General features: G+C 41.4%; 2 protein-coding genes across 3 annotated transcripts in view; both read right to left on the reverse strand.

Annotated features, from left to right (window-relative positions):
- Positions 1 to 27,502, reverse strand: part of LOC129844684 (endonuclease domain-containing 1 protein-like) — a 113,557-nt gene that overhangs the window by 42,674 nt on the left and 43,381 nt on the right. The gene's annotated exons all lie outside the window — the stretch shown is intronic.
- On the reverse strand, positions 463 to 6,059 carry LOC129844685 (endonuclease domain-containing 1 protein-like). Its single transcript, XM_055912728.1, has 2 exons — positions 4,979 to 6,059; positions 463 to 3,873 (listed from the first exon to the last, which is right to left on the reverse strand). The coding sequence occupies exons 1-2, from the start codon at positions 5,324 to 5,326 to the stop codon at positions 3,283 to 3,285; spliced, it is 939 nt and encodes a 312-aa protein (XP_055768703.1). The 5' UTR covers positions 5,327 to 6,059; the 3' UTR covers positions 463 to 3,282.

Genomic DNA, 27,502 nt, shown 5'->3' on the forward strand with positions numbered 1-27,502 from the left:
AGCTCCAGGTATGTTTAGAGACATGCTAGCTTCTTGACCAGCTCCAGGTATGTTTAGAGACATGGTAGCTTCTTGACCAGCTCCAGGTATGTTTAGAGACATGGTAGCTTCTTGACCAGCTCCAGGTATGTTTTGAGACATGGTAGCTTCTTGACCAGCTCCAGGTATGTTTAGAGACATGGTAGCTTCTTGACCAGCTCCAGGTATGTTTAGAGACATGGTAGCTTCTTGACCAGCTCCAGGTATGTTTTGAGACATGGTAGCTAGCTGGTATGCTGGACCATAGCTGGTTGGACACATAGTTATGGCAAAGTTTGAATGAATAACTGACAACTAAAATAGTTCTTTCAATCATTTATATTTTTAGCTCAAATAACGTGGTTTAGTATTGAAATGGAACAATTTGGAGTCACTTGGTTACATTTAAACAGCATGAGAACAAAACACCAGACTCTCACAGGCTTCATTCATTATAGATGTTTATTCCTTCAGATGGGAAGAAGATGGATACATACAGTGATAGAATTACAATCAGAACATATAATAGTATCTCTATGGTAACAGTGATAGAATTACAATCAGAACATATAATAGTATCTCTATGGTAACAGTGATAGAATTACATTCAGAACATATAATAGTATCTCTATGGTAACAGTGATAGAATTACATTCAGAACATATAATAGTATCTCTATGGTAACAGGGATAGAATTACATTCAGAACATATAATAGTATCTCTATGGTAACAGTGATAGAATTACATTCAGAACATAATATTATCTCTATGGTAACAGTGATAGAATTACATTCAGAACATATAATAGTATCTCTATGGTAACAGTGATAGAATTACATTCAGAACATATAATAGTATCTCTATGGTAACAGTGATAGAATTACATTCAGAACATATAATAGTATCTCTATGGTAACAGTGATAGAATTACATTCAGAACATATAATAGTATCTCTATGGTAACAGTGATAGAATTACATTCAGAACATATAATAGTATCTCTATGGTAACAGTGATAGAATTACATTCAGAACATATACTAGTATCTCTATGGTAACAGTGATAGAATTACATTCAGAACATATAATAGTATCTCTATGGTAACAGTGATAGAATTACATTCAGAACATATAATAGTATCTCTATGGTAACAGTGATAGAATTACATTCAGAACATATAATAGTATCTCTATGGTAACAGTGATAGAATTACATTCAGAACATATAATAGTATCTCTATGGTAACAGTGATAGAATTACATTCAGAACATATAATAGTATCTCTATGGTAACAGTGATAGAATTACATTCAGAACATATAATAGTATCTCTATGGTAACAGTGATAGAATTACATTCAGAACATATAATAGTATCTCTATGGTAACAGTGATAGAATTACATTCAGAACATATAATAGTATCTCTATGGTAACAGTGATAGAATTACATTCAGAACATATAATAGTATCTCTATGGTAACAGTGATAGAATTACATTCAGAACATATAATAGTATCTCTATGGTAACAGTGATAGAATTACATTCAGAACATATAATAGTATCTCTATGGTAACAGTGATAGAATTACATTCAGAACATATAATAGTATCTCTATGGTAACAGTGATAGAATTACATTCAGAACATATAATAGTATCTCTATGGTAACAGTGATAGAATTACATTCAGAACATATAATAGTATCTCTATGGTAACAGTGATAGAATTACATTCAGAACATATAATAGTATCTCTATGGTAACAGTGATAGAATTACATTCAGAACATATAATAGTATCTCTATGGTAACAGTGATAGAATTACATTCAGAACATATAATAGTATCTCTATGGTAACAGGGATAGAATTACATTCAGAACATATAATAGTATCTCTATGGTAACAGTGATAGAATTACATTCAGAACATATAATAGTATCTCTATGGTAACAGTGATAGAATTACATTCAGAACATATAATAGTATCTCTATGGTAACAGTGATAGAATTACATTCAGAACATATAATAGTATCTCTATGGTAACAGTGATAGAATTACATTCAGAACATATAATAGTATCTCTATGGTAACAGTGATAGAATTACATTCAGAACATATAATAGTATCTCTATGGTAACAGTGATAGAATTACATTCAGAACATATAATAGTATCTCTATGGTAACAGTGATAGAATTACATTCAGAACATATAATAGTATCTCTATGGTAACAGTGATAGAATTACATTCAGAACATATAATAGTATCTCTATGGTAACAGTGATAGAATTACATTCAGAACATATAATAGTATCTCTATGGTAACAGTGATAGAATTACATTCAGAACATATAATAGTATCTCTATGGTAACAGTGATAGAATTACATTCAGAACATATAATAGTATCTCTATGGTAACAGTGATAGAATTACATTCAGAACATATAATAGTATCTCTATGGTAACAGTGATAGAATGACATTCAGAACATATAATAGTATCTCTATGGTAACAGTGATAGAATTACATTCAGAACATATAATAGTATCTCTATGGTAACAGTGATAGAATTACATTCAGAACATATAATAGTATCTCTATGGTAACAGTGATAGAATTACATTCAGAACATATAATAGTATCTCCATGGTAACAGTGATAGAATTACATTCAGAACATATAATAGTATCTCTATGGTAACAGTGATAGAATTACAATCAGAACATATAATAGTATCTCTATGGTAACAGTTATAGAATTACATTCAGAACATATAATAGTATCTCCATGGTAACAGTGATAGAATTACATTCAGAACATATAATAGTATCTCTATGGTAACAGTGATAGAATTACATTCAGAACATATAATAGTATCTCTATGGTAACTGTGATAGAATTACATTCAGAACATATAATAGTATCTCCATGGTAACAGTTACATTGCAGTCAGAACCTGACAAACTTTTGGCCCATGTATTAACAACAGTAATGTCTTTATATCATAAATCAATTAAACTTTATTTTCTACAGAATTGCATTCTCTTTCATGTGATATACAGACACAGCAGTGAAAGTAGAAGGTAGGATATAAAGATTTGACTCAGGGATTGAACCCTGGTCTCCCATGGGGGACTGTACTTTATCCTTGTCTGTTACCGCTGGACCAAAATCTGGGACTGTTCTGTAACACGTACAACACGAGACATTAACAATCCTCATCACATTCCATTAACCCTTTCCCACTAACATCCCCACTTCCTACCTCCCTCTGCTCTTCTCTCTCTCTTTCTGAGAAGAACCTCCTAGACACTTATTTGGGAAAACCTGGACATCACCACCTGGGTAGTACTGCTTCAACATGTCATACAGATCTGACAAGGGATGGGGATCCAATACTTTTTTGTTCGTTTCCTCTTTGTTCTCACCCCAGTGTGCTTCAGCCATCCACTCTTTCTTCTCACTGTTGTAACAGCAGTAGGCTGTCCACATGATATCTGGGATGTTCACTCGGTTGTTCAGTGTGTTGCTCTTACTGGGCACTGCTCCAGTCACCACATAGGCCTTGATAACGTTATTATCTAGACACTGCTTCAGGAGAATCTTTCTAACCTTAAGCTCCATCTTTGCCCAGCTACCTTCATTAAATGTCTTTACTTGAGGAACAGAGTTTGTCAGGGTAAAGGTGGAGTCCTGATTAACAGGTTGGTGAGCAAAAGCTTTTGAAAACATGTGACCTTTGTTCACCTTCTTGTTTTTACCATCTATATCATAATCCTGATTGACAGCCTGGTGTGTATAAATGACTCCTTGTTTCTCCAGAATCATAACTGGGTCAACTCCTCCGTCCAGCTGTAGGAACAATATTCATTGCAGTTATACTGTATATACTGAACTGACCTGTACATCAGACCTGTACATTAGACCTGTACATTACACTGCAGTTATACTGTATATACTGAACTGACCTGTACATCAGACCTGTACATCAGACCTGTACATCAGACCTGTACATTACAGTGCATTCTGAAAGTATTCAGACCCCTTGACTTTTTCCACATTTTGTTACGTTACAGCCTTGTTCTAAAATGTATTAAATAGTTTTTTCCCTCATCAATCTACACACAATACCACATAATGACATCACAATACCCCATAATGACATCACAATACCCCATAATGACATCACAATACCACATAATGACATCACAATACCACATAATGACATCACAATACCCCATAATGACATCACAATACCCCATAATGACATCACAATACCACATAATGACATCACAATACCCCATAATGACATCACAATACCCCATAATGATAAAGCAAAACCAGGGTCTGAATACTTATGTAAATAAGGTATCTGTTTTTTATTTAGGAAACTATCCCTTTAAGGAACGAAACAGACATGTAATCTTGCTAGAACAGACAGTAGTAATTGACATGTAATCTTGCTAGAACAGACAGTAGTAATTGACATGTAATCTTGCTAGACAGACAGTAGTAATTGACATGTAATCTTGCTAGAACAGACAGTAGTAATTGACATGTAATCTCGCTAGACAGACAGTAGTAATTGACATGTAATCTCGCTAGACAGACAGTAGTAATTGACATGTAATCTCGCTAGACAGACAGTAGTAATTGACATGTAATCTTGCTAGACAGACAGTAGTAATTGATATGTAATCTTGCTAGACAGACAGTAGTAATTTACATGCAATCTCGCTAGACAGACAGTAGTAATTGACATGTAATCTTGCTAGACAGACAGTAGTAATTGACATGTAATCTTGCTAGACAGACAGTAGTAATTGACATGTAATCTTGCTAGACAGACAGTAGTAATTGACATGTAATCCTGCTAGACAGACAGTAGTAATTGTCTACTGAAGGTTATAGTTCAACTTTGGCATTAAATGTCGATTTGAAAAGATGTCTAAATTACCTGAGGTTCAATCATCCATTTATCTGGTCTTTTCCCACTCGATCCGACCCCAGTGAAGGTGTAGGCTGAGAACACAGGGATCCTGTTGAACGTGTCGTAGAGAGTTGCAAACATGTAGGTCTTGTAAACAACCTTTTTCTTCATGTATTTAAACAACTGGCAGATCGGCTTGTAGCGGTTCTGGTCCTGGACTGTCCCACCAACCAAAATACTTGGGAGATTTGGAGTTGTCCCCCCCAGGAAAAACTCCGTGCACTCTGGATCGAACCTGTTCACCACACGAGAGAAAGCAGGAGGAAGGAGAGAGAGAAGGAGGAGAGTAGAGAGATGATTCAATACCCCCATCATCACCTGAAGACTGTACACCACAGAGACAAAGATGAAGTTACAGAGACCACTTGGTAGACTGGAGACTGTTGAGCTGAGTCAGGACAGACTGATTTAAATAGTTATAACAGAGACCAGTTGGTAGACTGGAGACTGTTGAGCTGAGTCAGGACAGACTGCTTTAAATAGGTTTTCAGAGACCAGTTGGTAGACTGGAGACTGTTGAGCTGAGTCAGGACAGACTGATTTAAATAGGTTTTCAGAGACTCCTCCTTCAGATGTCAAAACAGAAAGGGTTGATTGGCAAACACTCCTCTGTACGTTTCAATGGAAACTGCTGTAACAAATAACATGTGACTCACCTACTGTAGTTTCTAACACGTATGGACCCAGAACTTAATCACACAAGATTATAGTTCTGGGTTAATGAGATTAGACTGCTCAAATAGTGACTGCATCCACACTTTGGTTCTGGTAGAACAACGTTTTAGGATAAAAACATGACTTTACTCAGCATAGAGTCTGTCAGAAGATACACATCACACTATTACAACAGTGGGACTGTTCTGGAATTACGGTTGCTGAGTTCACATTCATTAATATCCCACAAGGCTTAGCGACTCTGACTCAGCAAATAAAAGAAGTAACACTTGCATTTCCCTTGACCAGCAAGTCAACTTATTTAGTATGATGTCTCAAAGGCCTCACATACATTACAGATATGTTTACAACTGAATGAAACGGAGGAAGATGTGTCCAACTGAATGAAACGGAGGAAGATGTGTCCAACTGAATGAAAAGGAGGAAGATGTGTCCAACTGAATGAAACGGAGGAAGATGTGTCCAACTGAATGAAACGGAGGAAGATGTGTCCAACTGAATGAAACGGAGGAAGATGTGTCCAACTGAATGAAACGGAGGAAGATGTGTCCAACTGAATGAAACGGAGGAAGATGTGTCCAACTGAATGAAACGGAGGAAGATGTGTCCAACTGAATGAAACGGAGGAAGATGTGTCCAACTGAATGAAACGGAGGAAGATGTGTCCAACTGAATGAAACGGAGGAAGATGTGTCCAACTGAATGAAACGGAGGAAGATGTATACAACTAAATGAAACGGAGGAAGATGTGTCCAACTGAATGATGTGGTGGTGTATCTATAGTCTGACCACTGCTGAGTTTATTTCCAGTAACTGAAGTAGTTCACAGTAAGAGTTGACACAAGGCTGTGTATGTAGAGTTAGAACATGTGGTTCCTAACAACACTGTGGTCAGAGCAGCACTGGACTGGTTAACACCTCAGACTCAGCAGCTGTAGATTCTTCAGTTGAGGCCTTTTCTCAGTAAGAGTAGAGGAGACTGGGGAACAGACTAACACTTTTAGGCTGTAGTTTATTAATAATATTTTATTTAAGTTAGATTAATCATATTTTTATGTAAATAACATACATACTGTATCTCACCTACCATTACACACTAAGTACGAGTCGTTTACAATTCGACCAAAAGTGGCGGATATTAAATGTTACAATTGACACAGCAGGTGAATGTTCCACAGGTCAATAATTTAACAAAAGGGAAGCAGCAAGTATATTTACTTTAGGGACTCAAAACCCTTTTTCTTCAATGAAACTAAAAATCATCAATGGATTTAAACAAAACCTCTTGGTCATGTAGAGACACTAACCAACCATTATCACATTGAATAAGAGCTTTCTACCTGGTTTCTAATTGGACTAATTTATCTGTTACAACTGACCCTGTGTTACTTTGTTCCCCAGTCTACCCTACCTTCATGGATAATATTTAAAGTAACTGCTTCACTTAAGAAGAACATTTTTAACTTCTTAAACGACCATAGAAATGTTAAACAGCTGAAGCAGGTCACACTATTTCACTTCATGTAAAATTACCTTTGTAGTTGTGATTTAAAGATGTGGACGTTTATTTGCTAATTGTTTACATTTAGTGTTGCCTTGAATGTTGGCTTGTATGATGTATGATATTCTATGAATACATTTCTTATTTCATGAAACTACAGGAATCCTTTGTTTCAGGGAAACATTATATTTGTTCAACATGCGTGTGGGGAGGAGTTCTCCTTTCTGTCCAATGAGGTCATTTCTGGACAATATTTCAGCAAGTAAAATGATGGTTCTACTTTAGAATGTGGAACACACAGCCAATAGGGAGGTTTGATTGTTACACATGATAAATAGTCACACCTGTTCCACATAGAGAGGAGTTTATCCAACCCTCCTTGTCCAGTCTTGATCACTAATTATACCAGACAGGACTCATCTTCATACAGAGGAGTTTATCCAACCCTCCTTGTCCAGTCTTGACCACTAATTATACCAGACAGGACTCATCTTCATACAGAGGAGTTTATCCAACCCTCCTTGTCCAGTCTTGACCTCTAATTATACCAGACAGGACTCATCTTCATACAGAGGAGTTTATCCAACCCTCCTTGTCCAGTCTTGACCACTAATTATACCAGACAGGACTCATCTTCATACAGAGGAGTTTATCCAACCCTCCTTGTCCAGTCTTGACCACTAATTATACCAGACAGGACTCATCTTCATAGAGAGGAGTTTATCCAACCCTCCTTGTCCAGTCTTGACCACTAATTATACCAGACAGGACTCATCTTCATACAGAGGAGTTTATCCAACCCTCCTTGTCCAGTCTTGACCACTAATTATACCAGACAGGACTCATCTTCATACAGAGGAGTTTATCCAACCCTCCTTGTCCAGTCTTGACCACTAATTATACCAGACAGGACTCATCTTCATACAGAGGAGTTTATCCAACCCTCCTTGTCCAGTCTTGTCCTCTAATTATACCAGACAGGACTAACTCTAGGCCAGTTCCTCTGTTTACTTCAGACACATCTTCTTCCACATATCATCACAGAAAAGTTAGTCAGTTAGATAATGTTTACCCAGTGGCATCCTGAGGCATTGATAGATCATGAGAGAAGAAAATATTAAATTACCATTTCTAACCTTTTCATTTATTATAGAAAAACTCACTCCAGCACATTCTGAGGCAGGAAGGACATCACCCTCTTCTGATCTTCACCCCACTGGGGCAAGTTCAGAAGCCTGGGGTGGATACAAGGGGGCCTGAGGTAGATCACCAGGGACAGGGGCCTGAACGTGAGGCAGGAGGGAGCGCTGGAGGTACCTGTACGCCCAAGGGTTCATACCGAATACATACAGAGAATACATAAGTGACAGATGTCGTGGCAGAATCAGATTTAGCTAAGTAACATAGATAGATAAGATGTTATTTTCATCATATGCTTGTGAGATACTTGTCATTAGAATCTTCTGAGCTAGGGATTGGTAACTTGGGGCCAGAGAGGGGAGAGGTCAGGCTTGTCTTCATAAGTCAATGTATCTGTTAAACCATGTGGTACTAAGTAGAATATCAGAAGGGGAGGAGGACAGAATGGAATGTTGGTTTCTTATGGGAACGTTGTTTGTAACTATTCTTAAACCATGTGACGGGATGGAGTTTTTAATTGGGGAACCAGTTAGTTATCTCATACAATGTCTGTACGCCAGTCACTCCCTACTTTTCTCATAGGGGGAAGGAGTTTGGCCGTGTTTGGAACCATTGTATGTCCCCTCTGAGGTCGCCCTTATCTTGACCTAGTATTTGACCTACGGGGCTCACTGTCTGATTTTGAGTTTGTCCAGGTTTGGGAGTATCTAGAAATGACAATTGATATATGCCATTGGATGAGGTAATGTTTTGGTAGACAGTGAAGTATCAAGCATGAGATTTAAACCTTGTCTTGGGAGATCAAACTGAACGATGATTTATAGCTGATGCTGTCTAGCGATAGGATACTCTTTCGGGTAAAGGATTCTTTGTAAGTTGAGAGGGGTGTATCTTGGCTATAAATGAAACTAAGAATTGTTTTGTAAAGGACTCTCAGAGAATTCATTGATAGACACTGAATTGATCTGAGAGTCATTAAAGGGCTTTGGTGAAGCTTATATATATTAAAGATGGAAAATATAATTTAACTCTGACTTGTGTGTGGTTGGCTCTCTCTCTCTCTTTATTGAGTAATACAGGAAATTACCACGACACAGATACAGTACTAAGCATTCTCAGCACCATGACAGCAGATCTACAGCATGAAAGGTAAGTGACAGATACTAGATTTAGTTGTGTAACTAAAGGACAAAGAATGCACAGGCCTTTATGACAGATACAGGAAGGAGTGTCATAATGGAAGGGGTTTCATCTGTAAAAAGTCCACACTGCATTTATGGAAAGCTGTGTATCATTCAATACATGGACAAATAGTAAGATTAACACAATGCATATCTTCCATTATTGTAAAGTATTCATGCTTGTAGAATGCCAAGGGAATTGAAATGCAAGGCAAATATCCCGATTATCACACCATTAAAGTAGATAACATAATACATGTATTAGCTAATCCATGACTGATACATGTTGAATAAAACTGTTATACACTGGAACCGAAAATAAACTACTGTACAGTAGCATGCTAAAGTTACTGTACTGTAGCCTGCATCACGTAAACACTATTTCACAACTTCACAGACGTCTTACACCATACAACAAAGCACGAATATAAGCGATAGTATGCATTAAAATAGCTACGATTGTAAAAATAGTATTGAAAATGCAGACAAGTGGCCGCTGATTGTACCGGTAGTTACCGATACCAAACCAATGCTACGGGTATCATAGGTAGATGACTGCAGAGATAGAACTGTATAATGTTTTCAATTCGCTTTTCCATTCTTCTTACAACTTCACAGATGTAGCAATAAGATTACAATCCATTTCATCCAACCTTATAAAAGATACTTCCTCTGTAACTCTCCGTTTGATGTAAACAATGATCCGATGAAGGGAAAGTGTCTTCTTCTTCGATGGAGTTTAACGGCGGTTGACATCCAATGTTAAGGTACATTACCGCCACCAGCTGGACGAGGTATTAAATAAGAAACGTAAAAACAATATCCCGGATAAGAGGTAAAACGATATCATATAAAATAAAACACGTCAACTAAAAAAAGCATCAAACGTCTTCAATCACAGTCCAGTCCAAAATACATCCCTACACCGGCTCAGGGGCCTGTGATGGGGCTACATTCACCGACAGGATTTCTGGCACCGAGGAAATCAGGAAGACCCCCAAAAACGTTCAGCTGCATTCACAATGATTCCAATGTTCTTAGACTTCTTCTCTGCTTGTGTTGTACAGTTTATAACTATTGTAATAAATTATACAAAGTCCACCATTTTAACATGTAGCATTTTACTATCCCTCGGTTGATGAAAAACCTTCACTGGTCCTGGAGGCTCTACTACCATTGTTCTTCCCCGCCATTCTTTCCTTCCCATGTTCACTCCTTACCCTTGACACCTCATTCTCCTTCAGCCTATCAGGGCACTCCAAGAGACGCATGTTCACCTCCACAGTTGCAGCATTTCCCTTCATCTGGCGTACAATATTCTTCCCTTCTGCACACACTTGACACATGACCAAATCTTTTACATTTATGACACTGAAGGAGCTTGTGCATTAAAGCTCTTACCGGGTAAATCATGAATCCTGACTTTATATGAGAAGGGAGAGATTATTTACCGAAGAACAGTAGCATGGATGGAGTGAACTTATTTTCTCTGTCCACCATACAAGTCCATCAACGTGCACCAACCACTCCATCGATGTCTTCAGTTATATCCTCTACATATCCTCTTCAGTTATATCCTCTTCATCTCCTCTTCAGTTATATCCTCTTCAGTTATATCCTCTACAGTTATATCCTCTACATATCCTCTTCAGTTATACCCTCTACATATCCTCTTCAGTTATATCCTCTACATATCCTCTTCAGTTATATCCTCTTCAGTTATATCCTCTACATATCCTCTTCAGTTATATCCTCTACATATCCTCTTCAGTTATATCCTCTACATATCCTCTTCAGTTATACCCTCTACATATCCTCTTCAGTTATATCCTCTACATATCCTCTTCAGTTATATCCTCTTCAGTTATATCCTCTACATATCCTCTTCAGTTATATCCTCTACATATCCTATTCAGTTATATCCTCTACATATCCTCTTCAGTTATATCTTCTTCAGTTATATCCTCTACAGTTATATCTTCTTCAGTTATATCCTATACATATCCTCTACATATCCTCTACATATCCTCTTCAGTTATATCCTCTACATATCCTCTTCAGTTATATCCTCTACATATCCTCTTCAGTTATATCCTCTACATATTCTCTTCAGTTATATCTTCTTCAGTTATATACTCTACATATCCTCTTCAGTTATATCCTCTACATATCCTCTTCAGTTATATCCTCTAGATATCCTCTTCAGTTATATCCTCTTCAGTTATATCCTCTACATATCCTCTTCAGTTATATCCTCTATATATCCTCTTCAGTTATATCCTCTTCAGTTATATCCTCTACATATCCTCTTCAGTTATATCCTCTAGATATCCTCTTCAGTTATATCCTCTACATATCCTCTTCAGTTATATCCTCTATATATCCTCTTCAGTTATATCCTCTACATATCCTCTTCAGTTATATACTCTACATATCCTCTTCAGTTGTATCCTCTACATATCCTCTTCAGTTATATACTCTACATATCCTCTTCAGTTATATCCTCTATATATCCTCTTCAGTTATATCCTCTTCAGTTATATCCTCTACATATCCTCTTCAGTTATATACTCTACATATCCTCTTCAGTTGTATCCTCTACATATCCTCTTCAGTTATATCCTCTTCAGTTATATCCTCTACATATCCTCTTCAGTTATATCCTGTACATATCCTCTTCAGTTATATCCTATACATATCCTCTTCAGTTATATCCTCTAGATATCCTCTTCAGTTATATCCTCTACATATCCTCTACAGTTATATCCTCTACATATCCTCTTCAGTTATATCCTCTATATATCCTCTTCAGTTATATCCTCTACATATCCTCTTCAGTTATATCCTCTACATATCCTCTACATATCCTCTTCAGTTATATCCTCTACATATCCTCTTCAGTTATATCCTCTACATATCCTCTTCAGTTATATCCTCTACATATCCTCTACATATCCTCTTCAGTTATATCCTCTACATATCCTCTTCAGTTATATCCTCTTCAGTTATATCCTCTTCAGTTATATCCTCTTCAGTTATATCCTCTTCAGTTATATCCTCTACATATCCTCTTCAGTTATATCTTCTTCAGTTATATCCTCTACATATCCTCTACAGTTATATCCTCTACATATCCTCTTCAGTTATATCCTCTTCAGTTATATCCTCTACATATCCTCTTCAGTTATATCCTCTACATATCCTCTTCAGTTATATCCTCTACAGTTATATCCTCTACAGTTATATCCTCTTCAGTTATATCCTCTACATATCCTCTTCAGTTATATCCTCTTCAGTTATATCCTCTTCAGTTATATCCTCTTCAGTTATATCCTCTTCAGTTATATCCTCTACATATCCTCTTCAGTTATATCTTCTTCAGTTATATCCTCTACATATCCTCTACAGTTATATCCTCTACATATCCTCTTCAGTTATATCCTCTACATATCCTCTTCAGTTATATCTTCTTCAGTTATATCCTCTACATATCCTCTACAGTTATATCCTCTACATATCCTCTACAGTTATATCCTCTACATATTCTCTTCAGTTATATCCTCTATATATCCTCTTCAGTTATATCCTCTTCAGTTATATCCTCTACAGTTATGTCCTCTACATATCCTATTCAGTTATATCCTCTTCAGTTATATCCTCTACATATCCTCTACAGTTATATCCTCTACATATCCTCTTCAGTTATATCCTCTACAGTTATATCCTATCCAGTTATATCCTCTTCAGTTATATCCTCTACAGTTATATCCTCTACATATCCTATTCAGTTATATCCTCTTCAGTTATATCCTCTACATATCCTCTACAGTTATATCCTCTACATATCCTCTTCAGTTATATCCTGTACATATCCTCTTCAGTTATATCCTCTACATATCCTCTACATATCCTCTTCAGTTATATCCTCTACATATCCTCTTCAGTTATATCCTCTACATATCCTCTTCAGTTATATCTTCTTCAGTTATATCCTCTACATATCCTCTTCAGTTTTATCCTCTTCAATTATATCCTCTACATATTCTCTTCAGTTATGTCCTCTTCAGTTATATCCTCTACATATTCTCTTCAGTTATATCCTCTTCAGTTATATCCTCTACATATCCTCTTCAGTTATATCCTCTACATATCCTCTTCAGTTATATCCTCTTCAGTTATATCCTCTACATATCCTCTTCAGTTATATCCTCTACAGTTATATCCTCTACATATCCTATTCAGTTATATCCTCTTCAGTTATATCCTCTACATATCCTCTACAGTTATATCCTCTACATATCCTCTACAGTTATATCCTCTATATATCCTCTTCAGTTATATCCTCTACAGTTATATCCTATCCAGTTATATCCTCTTCAGTTATATCCTCTACAGTTATATCCTCTACATATCCTATTCAGTTATATCCTCTTCAGTTATATCCTCTACATATCCTCTACAGTTATATCCTCTACATATCCTCTTCAGTTATATCCTGTACATATCCTCTTCAGTTATATCCTCTACATATCCTCTACATATCCTCTTCAGTTATATCCTCTACATATCCTCTTCAGTTATATCCTCTACATATCCTCTTCAGTTATATCTTCTTCAGTTATATCCTCTACATATCCTCTTCAGTTATATCCTCTTCAGTTATATCCTCTACATATCCTCTTCAGTTTTATCCTCTTCAATTATATCCTCTACATATTCTCTTCAGTTATGTCCTCTTCAGTTATATCCTCTACATATTCTCTTCAGTTATATCCTCTTCAGTTATATCCTCTACATATCCTCTTCAGTTATATCCTCTACATATCCTCTTCAGTTATATCCTCTTCAGTTATATCCTCTACATATCCTCTTCAGTTATATCCTCTACAGTTATATCCTCTGCATATCCTATTCAGTTATATCCTCTTCAGTTATATCCTCTACATATCCTCTACAGTTATATCCTCTACATATCCTCTTCAGTTATATCCTGTACATATCCTCTTCAGTTATATCCTCTACATATCCTCTTCAGTTATATCCTCTTCAGTTATATCCTCTACATATCCTCTTCAGTTATATCCTCTACATATCCTACATATCCTCCTCAGTTATATCCTCTACATATCCTCTTCAGTTATATCCTCTACATATCCTCTTCAGTTATATCTTCTTCAGTTATATCCTCTACATATCCTCTTCAGTTATATCCTCTTCAGTTATATCCTCTACATATCCTCTTCAGTTTTATCCTCTTCAATTATATCCTCTACATATCCTCTTCAGTTATGTCCTCTTCAGTTATATCCTCTACATATTCTCTTCAGTTATATCCTCTTCAGTTATATCCTCTACATATCCTCTTCAGTTATATCCTTTATTTATTGCGCCACCCCAGAAATACCCTCCTTGATAGGAAAACAGGAAACATTCCACTCCGATATCTTTTTGATTCTTAACACACGTTTCTTCTGCTCCGCAGACACACAAAACATCTAAATGAGACCACTTCTTTCAGTGGCTTTTTGCTAGTTGAGACCGGCTCGACATCGGGTTGGCCTTGCGCAGGAACAAAAAAGTGCAAAAGATGACACGCAAATTAGTGAAGCGTTTCTTACTACCCTGGGGGTAGTTTGGGCTTTTTTTAACCTAAGAACTGCCTAAATGACGATGTCTGAAGCCATGAAGTGCTTTGAAAGGCTGGTAATGGCTCACATCAACACCATTATCCCAGAAACCCTAGACCCACTCCAATTTGCATACCGCCCCAACAGATCCACAGATGAGGCAATCTCTATTGCACTCCACACTTCCCTTTCCCACCTGGACGAAAGGAACACCTATGTGAGAATGCTGTTCGTTGACTACAGCTCAGCGTTCAACACCACAGTGCCCTCAAAGATCATCGCTAAGCTACGAACCCTGGGACTAAAAATCTCCCCAAAAAACTGGATCCTGGACTTCCTGACGGGCTGCCCCCAGATGGTAAGGGTAGGTAACAACACATGGGGCGCCTCGGGGGTGCATGCTCAGTTCCCTCCTGTTCACTCATGACTGAACAGCCAGGCACAACTCCAACACCATCATTAAGGTTGCTGATGACACAACAGCCTGATCACCGACAACGATGAGACAGCCTATAGGGAGGAGGTCAGAGACCTGACAACGACGAGACAGCCTATAGGGACGAGGTCAGAGACCTGACAACGATGAGACAGCCTATAGGGAGGAGGTCAGAGACCTGACAACGACGAGACAGCCTATAGGGAGGAGGTCAGAGACCTGACAACGACGAGACAGCCTATAGGGAGGAGGTCAGAGACCTGACAACGATGAGACAGCCTATAGGGAGGAGGTCAGAGACCTGACAACGATGAGACAGCCTATAGGGAGGAGGTCAGAGACCTGACAACGATGAGACAGCCTATAGGGAGGAGATCAGAGACCTGACAACGATGAGACAGCCTATAGGGAGGAGGTCAGAGACCTGACAACGATGAGACAGCCTATAGGGAGGAGGTCAGAGACCTGACAACGATGAGACAGCCTATAGGGAGGAGGTCAGAGACCTGACAACGATGAGACAGCCTATAGGGAGGAGGTCAGAGACCTGACAACGATGAGACAGCCTATAGGGAGGAGGTCAGAGACCTGACAACGATGAGAGAGCCTATAGAGGAGGAGGTCAGAGACCTGACAACGATGAGACAGCCTATAGGGAGGAGGTCAGAGACCTGACAACGATGAGACAGCCTATAGGGAGGAGGTAAGAGACCTGACAACGATGAGACAGCCTATAGGGAGGAGGTCAGAGACCTGATAACGATGAGACAGCCTATAGGGAGGAGGTCAGAGACCTGACAACGATGAGACAGCCTATAGGGAGGAGGTCAGAGACCTGACAACGATGAGACAGCCTATAGGGAGGAGGTCAGAGACCTGACAACGATGAGACAGCCTATAGGGAGGAGGTCAGAGACCTGACAACGATGAGACAGCCTATAGGGAGGAGGTCAGAGACCTGACAACGATGAGACAGCCTATAGGGAGGAGGTCAGAGACCTGACAACGATGAGACAGCCTATAGAGGAGGAGGTCAGAGACCTGACAACGATGAGACAGCCTATAGGGAGGAGGTCAGAGACCTGACAACGATGAGACAGCCTATAGGGAGGAGGTCAGAGACCTGACAACGATGAGACAGCCTATAGGGAGGAGGTCAGAGACCTGACAACGATGAGACAGCCTATAGGGAGGAGGTCAGAGACCTGACAACGATGAGACAGCCTATAGGGAGGAGGTCAGAGACCTGACAACGATGAGACAACCTATAGGGAGGAGGTCAGAGACCTGACAACGATGAGACAGCCTATAGGGAGGAGGTCAGAGACCTGACAACGATGAGACAGCCTATAGGGAGGAGGTCAGAGACCTGACAACGATGAGACAGCCTATAGGGAGGAGGTCAGAGACCTGACAACGATGAGACAGCCTATAGGGAGGAGGTCAGAGACCTGACAACGATGAGACAGCCTATAGAGGAGGAGGTCAGAGATCTGACAACGATGAGACAGCCTATAGGGAGGAGGTCAGAGACCTGACAACGATGAGACAGCCTATAGGGAGGAGGTCAGAGACCTGACAACGATGAGACGGCCTATAGGGAGGAGGTCAGAGACCTGACAACGATGAGACAGCCTATAGGGAGGAGGTCAGAGACCTGACAACGATGAGACAGCCTATAGGGAGGAGGTCAGAGACCTGACAACGATGAGACAGCCTATAGGGAGGAGGTCAGAGACCTGACAACGATGAGACAGCCTATAGGGAGGAGGTCAGAGACCTGACAACGATGAGACAGCCTATAGGGAGGAGGTCAGAGACCTGGCAACGATGAGACAGCCTATAGGGAGGAGGTCAGAGACCTTACAACGATGAGACAGCCTATAGGGAGGAGGTCAGAGACCTGACAACGATGAGACAGCCTATAGGGAGGAGGTCAGAGACCTGACAACGATGAGACAGCCTATAGGGAGGAGGTCAGAGACCTGACAACGATGAGACAGCCTATAGGGAGGAGGTCAGAGACCTGACAACGATGAGACAGCCTATAGGGAGGAGATCAGAGACCTGACAACGATGAGACGGCCTATAGGGAGGAGGTCAGAGACCTGACAACGATGAGACGGCCTATAGGGAGGAGGTCAGAGACCTGACAACGATGAGACAGCCTATAGGGAGGAGGTCAGAGACCTGACAACGATGAGACAGCCTATAGGGAGGAGGTCAGAGACCTGACAACGATGAGACAGCCTATAGGGAGGAGGTCAGAGACCTGACAACGATGAGACGGCCTATAGGGAGCAGGTCAGAGACCTGACAACGATGAGACGGCCTATAGGGAGGAGGTCAGAGACCTGACAACGATGAGACAGCCTATAGGGAGGAGGTCAGAGACCTGACAACGATGAGACAGCCTATAGGGAGGAGGTCAGAGACCTGACAACGATGAGACAGCCTATAGGGAGGAGGTCAGAGACCTGACAACGATCAGACAGCCTATAGGGAGGAGGTCAGAGACCTGACAACAATGAGACAGCCTATAGGGAGGAGGTCAGAGACCTGGCAACGATGAGACAGCCTATAGGGAGGAGGTCAGAGACCTGACAACGATGAGACAGCCTACAGGGAGGAGGTCAGAGACCTGACAACGATGAGAGCCTATAGGGAGGAGGTCAGAGACCTGACAACGATGAGACAGCCTATAGGGAGGAGGTCAGAGACCTGACAACGATGAGACAGCCTATAGGGAGGAGGTCAGAGACCTGACAACGATGAGACAGCCTATAGGGAGGAGGTCAGAGACCTGATAACGATGAGAGCCTATAGGGAGGAGGACTGAGACCTGACAACGATGAGACAGTCTATAGGGAGGAGGTCAGAGACCTGACAACGATGAGAGCCTATAGGGAGGAGGTCAGAGACCTGACAACGATGAGACAGCCTATAGGGAGGAGGTCAGAGACCTGACAACGATGAGACAGTCTATAGGGAGGAGGACTGAGACCTGACAACGATGAGACAGCCTATAGGGAGGAGGTCAGAGACCTGACAACGATGAGACAGCCTATAGGGAGGAGGTCAGAGACCTGACAACGATGAGACAGTCTATAGGGAGGAGGTCAGAGACCTGACAACGATGAGACAGTCTATAGGGAGGAGGACTGAGACCTGACAACGATGAGACAGTCTATAGGGAGGAGGACTGAGACCTGACAACGATGAGACAGCCTATAGGGAGGAGGTCAGAGACCTGACAACGATGAGACAGCCTATAGGGAGGAGGTCAGAGACCTGACAACGATGAGACAGCCTATAGGGAGGAGGTCAGAGACCTGACAACGATGAGACGGCCTATAGGGAGGAGGTCAGAGACCTGACAACGATGAGACAGCCTATAGGGAGGAGGTCAGAGACCTGACAACGATGAGACAGCCTATAGAGGAGGAGGTCAGAGACCTGACAACGATGAGACAGCCTATAGGGAGGAGGTCAGAGACCTGACAACGATGAGACAGCCTATAGGGAGGAGGTCAGAGACCTGACAACGATGAGACAGCCTATGGGAAGGAGGTCAGAGACCTGATAACGATGAGACAGCCTATAGGGAGGAGATCAGAGACCTGACAACGATGAGACAGCCTATAGGGAGGAGGTCAGAGACCTGACAACGATGAGACAGCCTATAGGGAGGAGGTCAGAGACCTGACAACGATGAGACAGCCTATAGGGAGGAGGTAAGAGACCTGACAACGATGAGACAGCCTATAGGGAGGAGGTCAGAGACCTGACAACGATGAGACAGCCTATAGGGAGGAGGTCAGAGACCTGACAACGATGAGACAGCCTATAGGGAGGAGGTCAGAGACCTGACAACGATGAGACAGCCTATAGGGAGGAGGTCAGAGACCTGACAACGATGAGACAGCCTATAGGGAGGAGATCAGAGACCTGACAACGATGAGACAGCCTATAGGGAGGAGGTCAGAGACCTGACAACGATGAGACAGCCTATAGGGAGGAGGTCAGAGACCTGACAACGATGAGACAGCCTATAGGGAGGAGGTCAGAGACCTGACAACGATGAGACAGCCTATAGGGAGGAGGTCAGAGACCTGACAACGATGAGACAGCCTATAGGGAGGAGGTAAGAGACCTGACAACGATGAGACAGCCTATAGGGAGGAGATCAGAGACCTGACAATGATGAGACAGCCTATAGGGAGGAGGTCAGAGACCTGACAACGATGAGACAGCCTATAGGGAGGAGGTCAGAGACCTGACAACGATGAGACAGCCTATAGGGAGGAGATCAGAGACCTGACAACGATGAGACAGCCTATAGGGAGGAGGTCAGAGACCTGACAACGATGAGACAGCCTATAGGGAGGAGGTCAGAGACCTGACAACGATGAGACAGCCTATAGGGAGGAGGTCAGAGACCTGACAGCGATGAGACAGCCTATAGGGAGGAGGTCAGAGACCTGACAACGATGAGACAGCCTATAGGGAGGAGGTCAGAGACCTGACAACGATGAGACAGCCTATAGGGAGGAGGTAAGAGACCTGACAACGATGAGACAGCCTATAGGGAGGAGATCAGAGACCTGACAACGATGAGACAGCCTATAGGGAGGAGGTCAGAGACCTGACAACGATGAGACAGCCTATAGGGAGGAGGTCAGAGACCTGACAACGATGAGACAGCCTATAGGGAGGAGATCAGAGACCTGACAACGATGAGACAGCCTATAGGGAGGAGGTCAGAGACCTGACAACGATGAGACAGCCTATAGGGAGGAGGTCAGAGACCTGACAACGATGAGACAGCCTATAGGGAGGAGGACTGAGACCTGACAACGATGAGACAGCCTATAGGGAGGAGGTCAGAGACCTGACAACGATGAGACAGCCTATAGGGAGGAGGTCAGAGACCTGACAACGATGAGACAGCCTATAGGGAGGAGGTCAGAGACCTGACAACGATGAGACGGCCTATAGGGAGGAGGTCAGAGACCTGGCCGGGTGGTGCCAGGATAACAACCTCTCCCCCAACATGATCAAGACAAAGGAGATGATTGTGGACTATAGGAAAAGGAGGACCGAGCACGCCCCCATTCTCATCGACAGGGCTGTAGTGGAGCAGGTTGAGAGCTTCAAGTTCCTTGATGTTCACATCACCAACAAACTATCATGGTCCAAGCACACCAAGACAGTCGTGAAGAGGGCAAGACAAAGCCTATTCCCCCTCAGGAGACTGAACATATTTGGCGTGGGTCCCCAGGTCCTCAAAATGTTCTACAGCTGCACCATCGAGAGCATCCTGACGGGTTGCATCACTGCCTGGTATGGCAACTGCTTGGCCTCGGACTGCAAGACATAACAGAGGGATGTGCGTACGGTCCAGGTTTCCTGCCATCCAGGACCTCTATGCCAGACAGTGTCAGAGGAAGGCCCTACAAATTGTCAAAGACTCCAGCCACCCCAGTCATAGACTGTTCGTTCTGCTACCACATGGCAAGCGGTACCGGAGCACCAAGTCTAGGTCCAAGAGGCTTCTAAACAGCTTCTTACCCCCAAGCCATAAGACTCCTGAACATCTAATCAAATAGCTACCCAGACTATTTGCATTGTCCCCCTTCTATGCTGCTCTTGTCATTTACTGCTGTCTTTAATTATTTGTTAATCTTATCTTTTGCTTTTCAGGGGTATTTTTTTTAAACTGCATTGTTGTTTAAGGGCTTGTAAGCATTTCACTGTAAGGTCTACTACACCTGTTGTATTCAGCATTTCACTGTAAGGTCTACTACACCTGTTGTATTCAGCATTTCACTGTGAGGTCTACTACACCTGTTGTATTCAGCATTTCACTGTGAGGTCTACTACACCTGTTGTATTCAGCATTTCACTGTGAGGTCTACTACACCTGTTGTATTCAGCATTTCACTGTAAGGTCTACTACACCTGTTGTATTCAGCATTTCACTGTAAGGTCTACTACACCTGTTGTATTCAGCATTTCACTGTGAGGTCTACTACACCTGTTGTATTCAGCATTTCACTGTAAGGTCTACTACACCTGTTGTATTCAGCATTTCACTGTGAGGTCTACTACACCTGTTGTATTCAGCATTTCACTGTAAGGTCTACTACACCTGTTGTATTCAGCATTTCACTGTAAGGTCTACTACACCTGTTGTATTCAGCATTTCACTGTAAGGTCTACTACACCTGTTGTATTCAGCATTTCACTGTGAGGTCTACTACACCTGTTGTATTCAGCATTTCACTGTAAGGTCTACTACACCTGTTGTATTCAGCATTTCACTGTAAGGTCTACTACACCTGTTGTATTCAGCATTTCACTGTGAGGTCTACTACACCTGTTGTATTCAGCATTTCACTGTGAGGTCTACTACACCTGTTGTATTCAGCATTTCACTGTAAGGTCTACTACACCTGTTGTATTCCGCATTTCACTGTGAGGTCTACTACACCTGTTGTGTTCAGCATTTCACTGTACGGTCTACCTACACCTGTTGTATTCAGCATTTCACTGTGAGGTCTACTACACCTGTTGTATTCAGCATTTCACTGTGAGGTCTACTACACCTGTTGTATTCAGCATTTCACTGTAAGGTCTACTACACCTGTTGTATTCAGCATTTCACTGTAAGGTCTACCTACACCTGTTGTATTCAGCATTTCACTGTGAGGTCTACGACACCTGTTGTATTCAGCATTTCACTGTAAGGTCTACTACACCTGTTGTGTTCAGCATTTCACTGTAAGGTCTACTACACCTGTTGTATTCAGCATTTCACTGTGAGGTCTACTACACCTGTTGTATTCAGCATTTCACTGTAAGGTCTACTACACCTGTTGTATTCAGCATTTCACTGTGAGGTCTACTACACCTGTTGTATTCCGCATTTCACTGTGAGGTCTACTACACCTGTTGTATTCAGCATTTCACTGTGAGGTCTACTACACCTGTTGTATTCAGCATTTCACTGTAAGGTCTGCTACACCTGTTGTATTCAGCATTTCACTGTAAGGTCTGCTACACCTGTTGTATTCAGCATTTCACTGTAAGGTCTACTACACCTGTTGTATTCAGCATTTCACTGTGAGGTCTACTACACCTGTTGTATTCAGCATTTCACTGTGAGGTCTACTACACCTGTTGTATTCAGCATTTCACTGTAAGGTCTACTACACCTGTTGTATTCAGCATTTCACTGTAAGGTCTACTACACCTGTTGTGTTCAGCATTTCACTGTAAGGTCTACTACACCTGTTGTATTCAGCATTGCACTGTAAGGTCTACTACACCTGTTGTATTCAGCATTGCACTGTGAGGTCTACACCTGTTGTATTCAGCATTTCACTGTGAGGTCTACACCTGTTGTATTCAGCATTTCACTGTAAGGTCTACGACACCTGTTGTATTCAGCATTTCACTGTAAGGTCTACGACACCTGTTGTATTCAGCATTTCACTGTGAGGTCTACGACACCTGTTGTATTCAGCATTTCACTGTAAGGTCTACGACACCTGTTGTATTCAGCATTTCACTGTAAGGTCTACTACACCTGTTGTATTCAGCATTTCACTGTAAGGTCTACTACACCTGTTGTATTCAGCATTTCACTGTGAGGTCTACTACACCTGTTGTATTCAGCATTTCACTGTAAGGTCTACTACACCTGTTGTATTCAGCATTTCACTGTGAGGTCTACTACACCTGTTGTATTCAGCATTTCACTGTGAGGTCTACTACACCTGTTGTATTCAGCATTTCACTGTTAGGTCTACACCTGTTGTATTCAGCATTTCACTGTAAGGTCTACTACACCTGTTGTATTCGGGCGCGTGTGACCAATAGAACTAGATTTGAGTTGAGTTGAGTTACCAAGGTCTTTCTAACAGACACGGTAAATAATTTCTTAGATCTGTAACCACATGCTTATGCTTCATTGTTTTACTAATGTAATCTATATGCTTTTCCTAAAGACAATTCAAAATCTATCCTCAGTCCCAGATATTTCAAACAATCTGCACTTTCAAGCATTGTTCCATAACTCACATTAATTTTTAATGAAATGCAGCTGTGGAGTTTAGAGAGAAGAGAGGAGGAGGAGAGTAGAGAGATGATTCAATACCCCCATCATCACCTGAAGACTGTACACCACAGAGACAAAGATGAAGTTACAGAGACCAGTTGGTAGACTGGAGACTGTTGAGCTGAGTCAGGACAGACTGATTTATTAAATAGGTTTTCAGAAACTCCAACTTCAGATGTCAAAACAGAAAGGGTTGATTTGCATAAACTCCTCTGTACGTTTCTACGGAAAATGCTGTAACTAATCAAATGTGACTCACCTCCTGTAGCTCTATTCCATGGGACTGACTCACCTCCTGTAGGTCTATTCCATGGGACTGACTCACCTCCTGTAGGTCTATTCCATGGGACTGACTCACCTCCTGTAGGTCTATTCCATGGGACTGACTCACCTCCTGTAGGTCTATTCTATGGGACTGACTCACCTCCTGTAGGTCTATTCCATGGGACTGACTCACCTCCTGTAGGTCTATTCCATGGGACTGACTCACCTCCTGTAGGCCTATTCCATGGGACTGACTCACCTCCTGTAGGTATATTCCATGGGACTGACTCACCTCCTGTAGGTATATTCCATGGGACTGACTCACCTCCTGTAGGTCTATTCCATGGGACTGACTCACCTCCTGTAGGTCTATTCCATGGGACTGACTCACCTCCTGTAGGTCTATTCCATGGGACTGACTCCCCTCCTGTAGGCCTATTCCATGGGACTGACTCACCTCCTGTAGGCCTATTCCATGGGACTGACTCACCTCCTGTAGGTCTATTCCATGGGACTGACTCACCTCCTGTAGGTCTATTCCATGGGACTGACTCACCTCCTGTAGGTCTATTCCATGGGACTGACTCACCTCCTGTAGGTCTATTCCATGGGACTGACTCACCTCCTGTAGGTCTATTCCATGGGACTGACTCACCTCCTGTTGGTCTATTCCATGGGACTGACTCACCTCCTGTAGGTCTATTCCATGGGACTGACTCACCTCCTGTAGGTCTATTCCATGGGACTGACTCACCTCCTGTAGGTCTATTCCATGGGACTGACTCACCTCCTGTAGGTCTATTCCATGGGACTGACTCACCTCCTGTAGGTCTATTCTATGGGACTGACTCACCTCCTGTAGGTCTATTCCTTGGGACTGACTCACCTCCTGTAGGTCTTTTCCATGGGACTGACTCACCTCCTGTAGGTCTATTCCATGGGACTGACTCACCTCCTGTAGGTCTATTCTATGGGACTGACTCACCTCCTGTAGGTCTATTCTATGGGACTGACTCACCTCCTGTAGGTCTATTCCATGGGACTGACTCACCTCCTGTGATCACACCTCGGGGCCTTTTCACAAGAACCACCACAGACATTTTAATTTACTTCATCTGAATTAAACATTTGCCCTAAATCTGCCATTGAGAATGTCATGTTTTGACTTTTCCTAGAATAAGTGTTTTAAAGAAATGGGGAGACTTGGGTATTTGTTTTTGGATCGAAGCTGTAGAGATCAGTCAGGATTTGAACTTCTAATTCATCCATTAAATGACCGGGTATGATGGTACATTGATCAGCTGTACAGTTTCAAGCTGTTGTTTTTGCGTTCTTGCCCAAAGTCAACCTTAAACACATTGACATTGTTTGACCATGATTTCATAAACTAAATCTTAGCAGGACAAATCATTTGAAATGTTTTAACCCCCTGCCCTTCCTTCTCCTGATGGTTGTCTGGCCAACCGATGATCAAATTCCCCAGATGAACCTTGACTTGTTAGTTTAATGCAGAATGAATGTACCCTCTCTGTTCTCCTAGATGCTGAACCCGGATGTAGTGACTGTGTACACAGAGTTTTTCTTCCTCTCTCATTACCTATCAATGCCTCAAGATGTCACTGAGTAAACATTATCTTACTGAATGAGGAACTCTTCTGTCATGATATCTGGGAGAAGGTGTGTCTGAAGTAAACAGAGCACCCGGCCTGTAACCAGTCAACTTCCTTTTCAGTTTGTTTATTACATTGACCAGATCAACATGTACTTGGTTGTTTAAATGAGTCCTGTCTGGCATAATTATCTGACTTGCAAGGAGTCATTTGCTGACTTAGTGGCCTTGTGGGTAGAATGTCCACCCTGGTAGGGGATTGGGGTTTGATCCCTGGTTGAGTCATACCAAAGACTGTAAAAAATGGGACCAGATGCGTCTCTGCTTGGCACTCAACATTAAGGAGATGATGGGGTACAAGGCCTTCTAACAGACTAGCTTCATGTCTGGTACTTGTACATCAAGCTGCTTCATGCTACAGAAACAAGAGGCTCTTGCCCTTTGGGTCGTTCTGGTTTCAGACAAGACTTACTTCATTCATTGATGAATGAACTGAAATAAAATTGAAATAAAATAAGTTAAATGGTCCATTGAGGATTGTCTTTCAGAAGAAAGAAAAAACAGACACTAAATACAAAGACACAATTCAGGTGCTTCCACAGTGTTGAAAATATTGTGAAATGTTGTCTGCACTTTCCATGTAATAGCAGCACCAAGGTTACGGTTGCTGAGTTCACATTCTTTCATATTCCACAAGGCTTAACGCCTCTGACACAAAAACTCAAAGAAGTCCAAATATTTAGTATGATGTCTCATAAAGGCCTCACCTACATTACAGATATATGTACAACTGAATGAAACGGAGGAAGATGTGTCCAACTGAATGAAACGGAGGAAGATGTGTCCAACTGAATGAAACGGAGGAAGAGGTGTACAACTGAATGAAACGGAGGAAGATGTGTCCAACTGAATGAAACGGAGGAAGATGTGTCCAACTGAATGAAACGGAGGAAGATGTGTCCAACTGAATGAAACGGAGGAAGATGTGTCCAACTGAATGAAACGGAGGAAGATGTATACAACAAGTCCTTATTATGACAAGAACAGCTCAAATAAGCAAAGAGAAACGACAGTTCACCATGACTTTAAGACATGAAGGTCAGTCATTACGGAACATTTCAAGAACTTTGAAAGTTTCTTCAAGTGCAGTTGCAAAAAACCATCAAGCGCTTCTAAACCAACACTTAAATGTTCCCTTTCTTAAATGTCCACAACTGTGGACACACATTGGATATAACTGGCAATATTCCTGCCTCTGACTTGCATGTCATGGAGCTGCTGTATCATCCAACTTTCTTTCTGATTTGGCCTCACTTACTGGAAACTAGAAAATGGTGTATAATGGGGTTCATTTATTGGTGTTGTTTATGTTGGTATATTCTGTGGTCTGACCACTGCTGAGTTTATTTCCAGTAACTAAAGTAGGTCACAGTAAGAGTTGACACAAGGCTGTGTCTGTAGAGTTAGAAAATGGGCTTCCAAGAACATAAACTGTTTAACACCTCAGACTCAGCAGCTGTAGATTCTTCAGTTGAGGCCTTTTCTCAGTAAGAGTAGAGGAGACTGGGGTACAAATCAAATCAAATTTTATTTGTCCCATACACATGGTTAGCAGATGTTAATGCGAGTGTAGCGAAATGCTTGTGCTTCTAGTTCTGACAATGCAGTAATAACCAACGAGTAATCTAACCTAACAATTTCACAACTACTACCTTATACACACAAGTGTAAAGGGATAAAGAATATGTACATAAAGATATATGAATGAGTGATGGTACAGAACGGCATAGGCAAGTTGCAGTAGATGGTATAGAGTACAGTATATACATATGAGTAATGTAGGGTATATAAACATAAAGTGGCATAGTTTAAAGTGGCTAGTGATACATGTATTACATAAAGATGGCAAGATGCAGTAGATGGTATAGAGTACAGT

This window comes from Salvelinus fontinalis, unplaced genomic scaffold, assembly GCF_029448725.1.
Source record: "Salvelinus fontinalis isolate EN_2023a unplaced genomic scaffold, ASM2944872v1 scaffold_0203, whole genome shotgun sequence".
Classification (NCBI taxonomy): Eukaryota; Metazoa; Chordata; class Actinopteri; order Salmoniformes; family Salmonidae; genus Salvelinus; species Salvelinus fontinalis.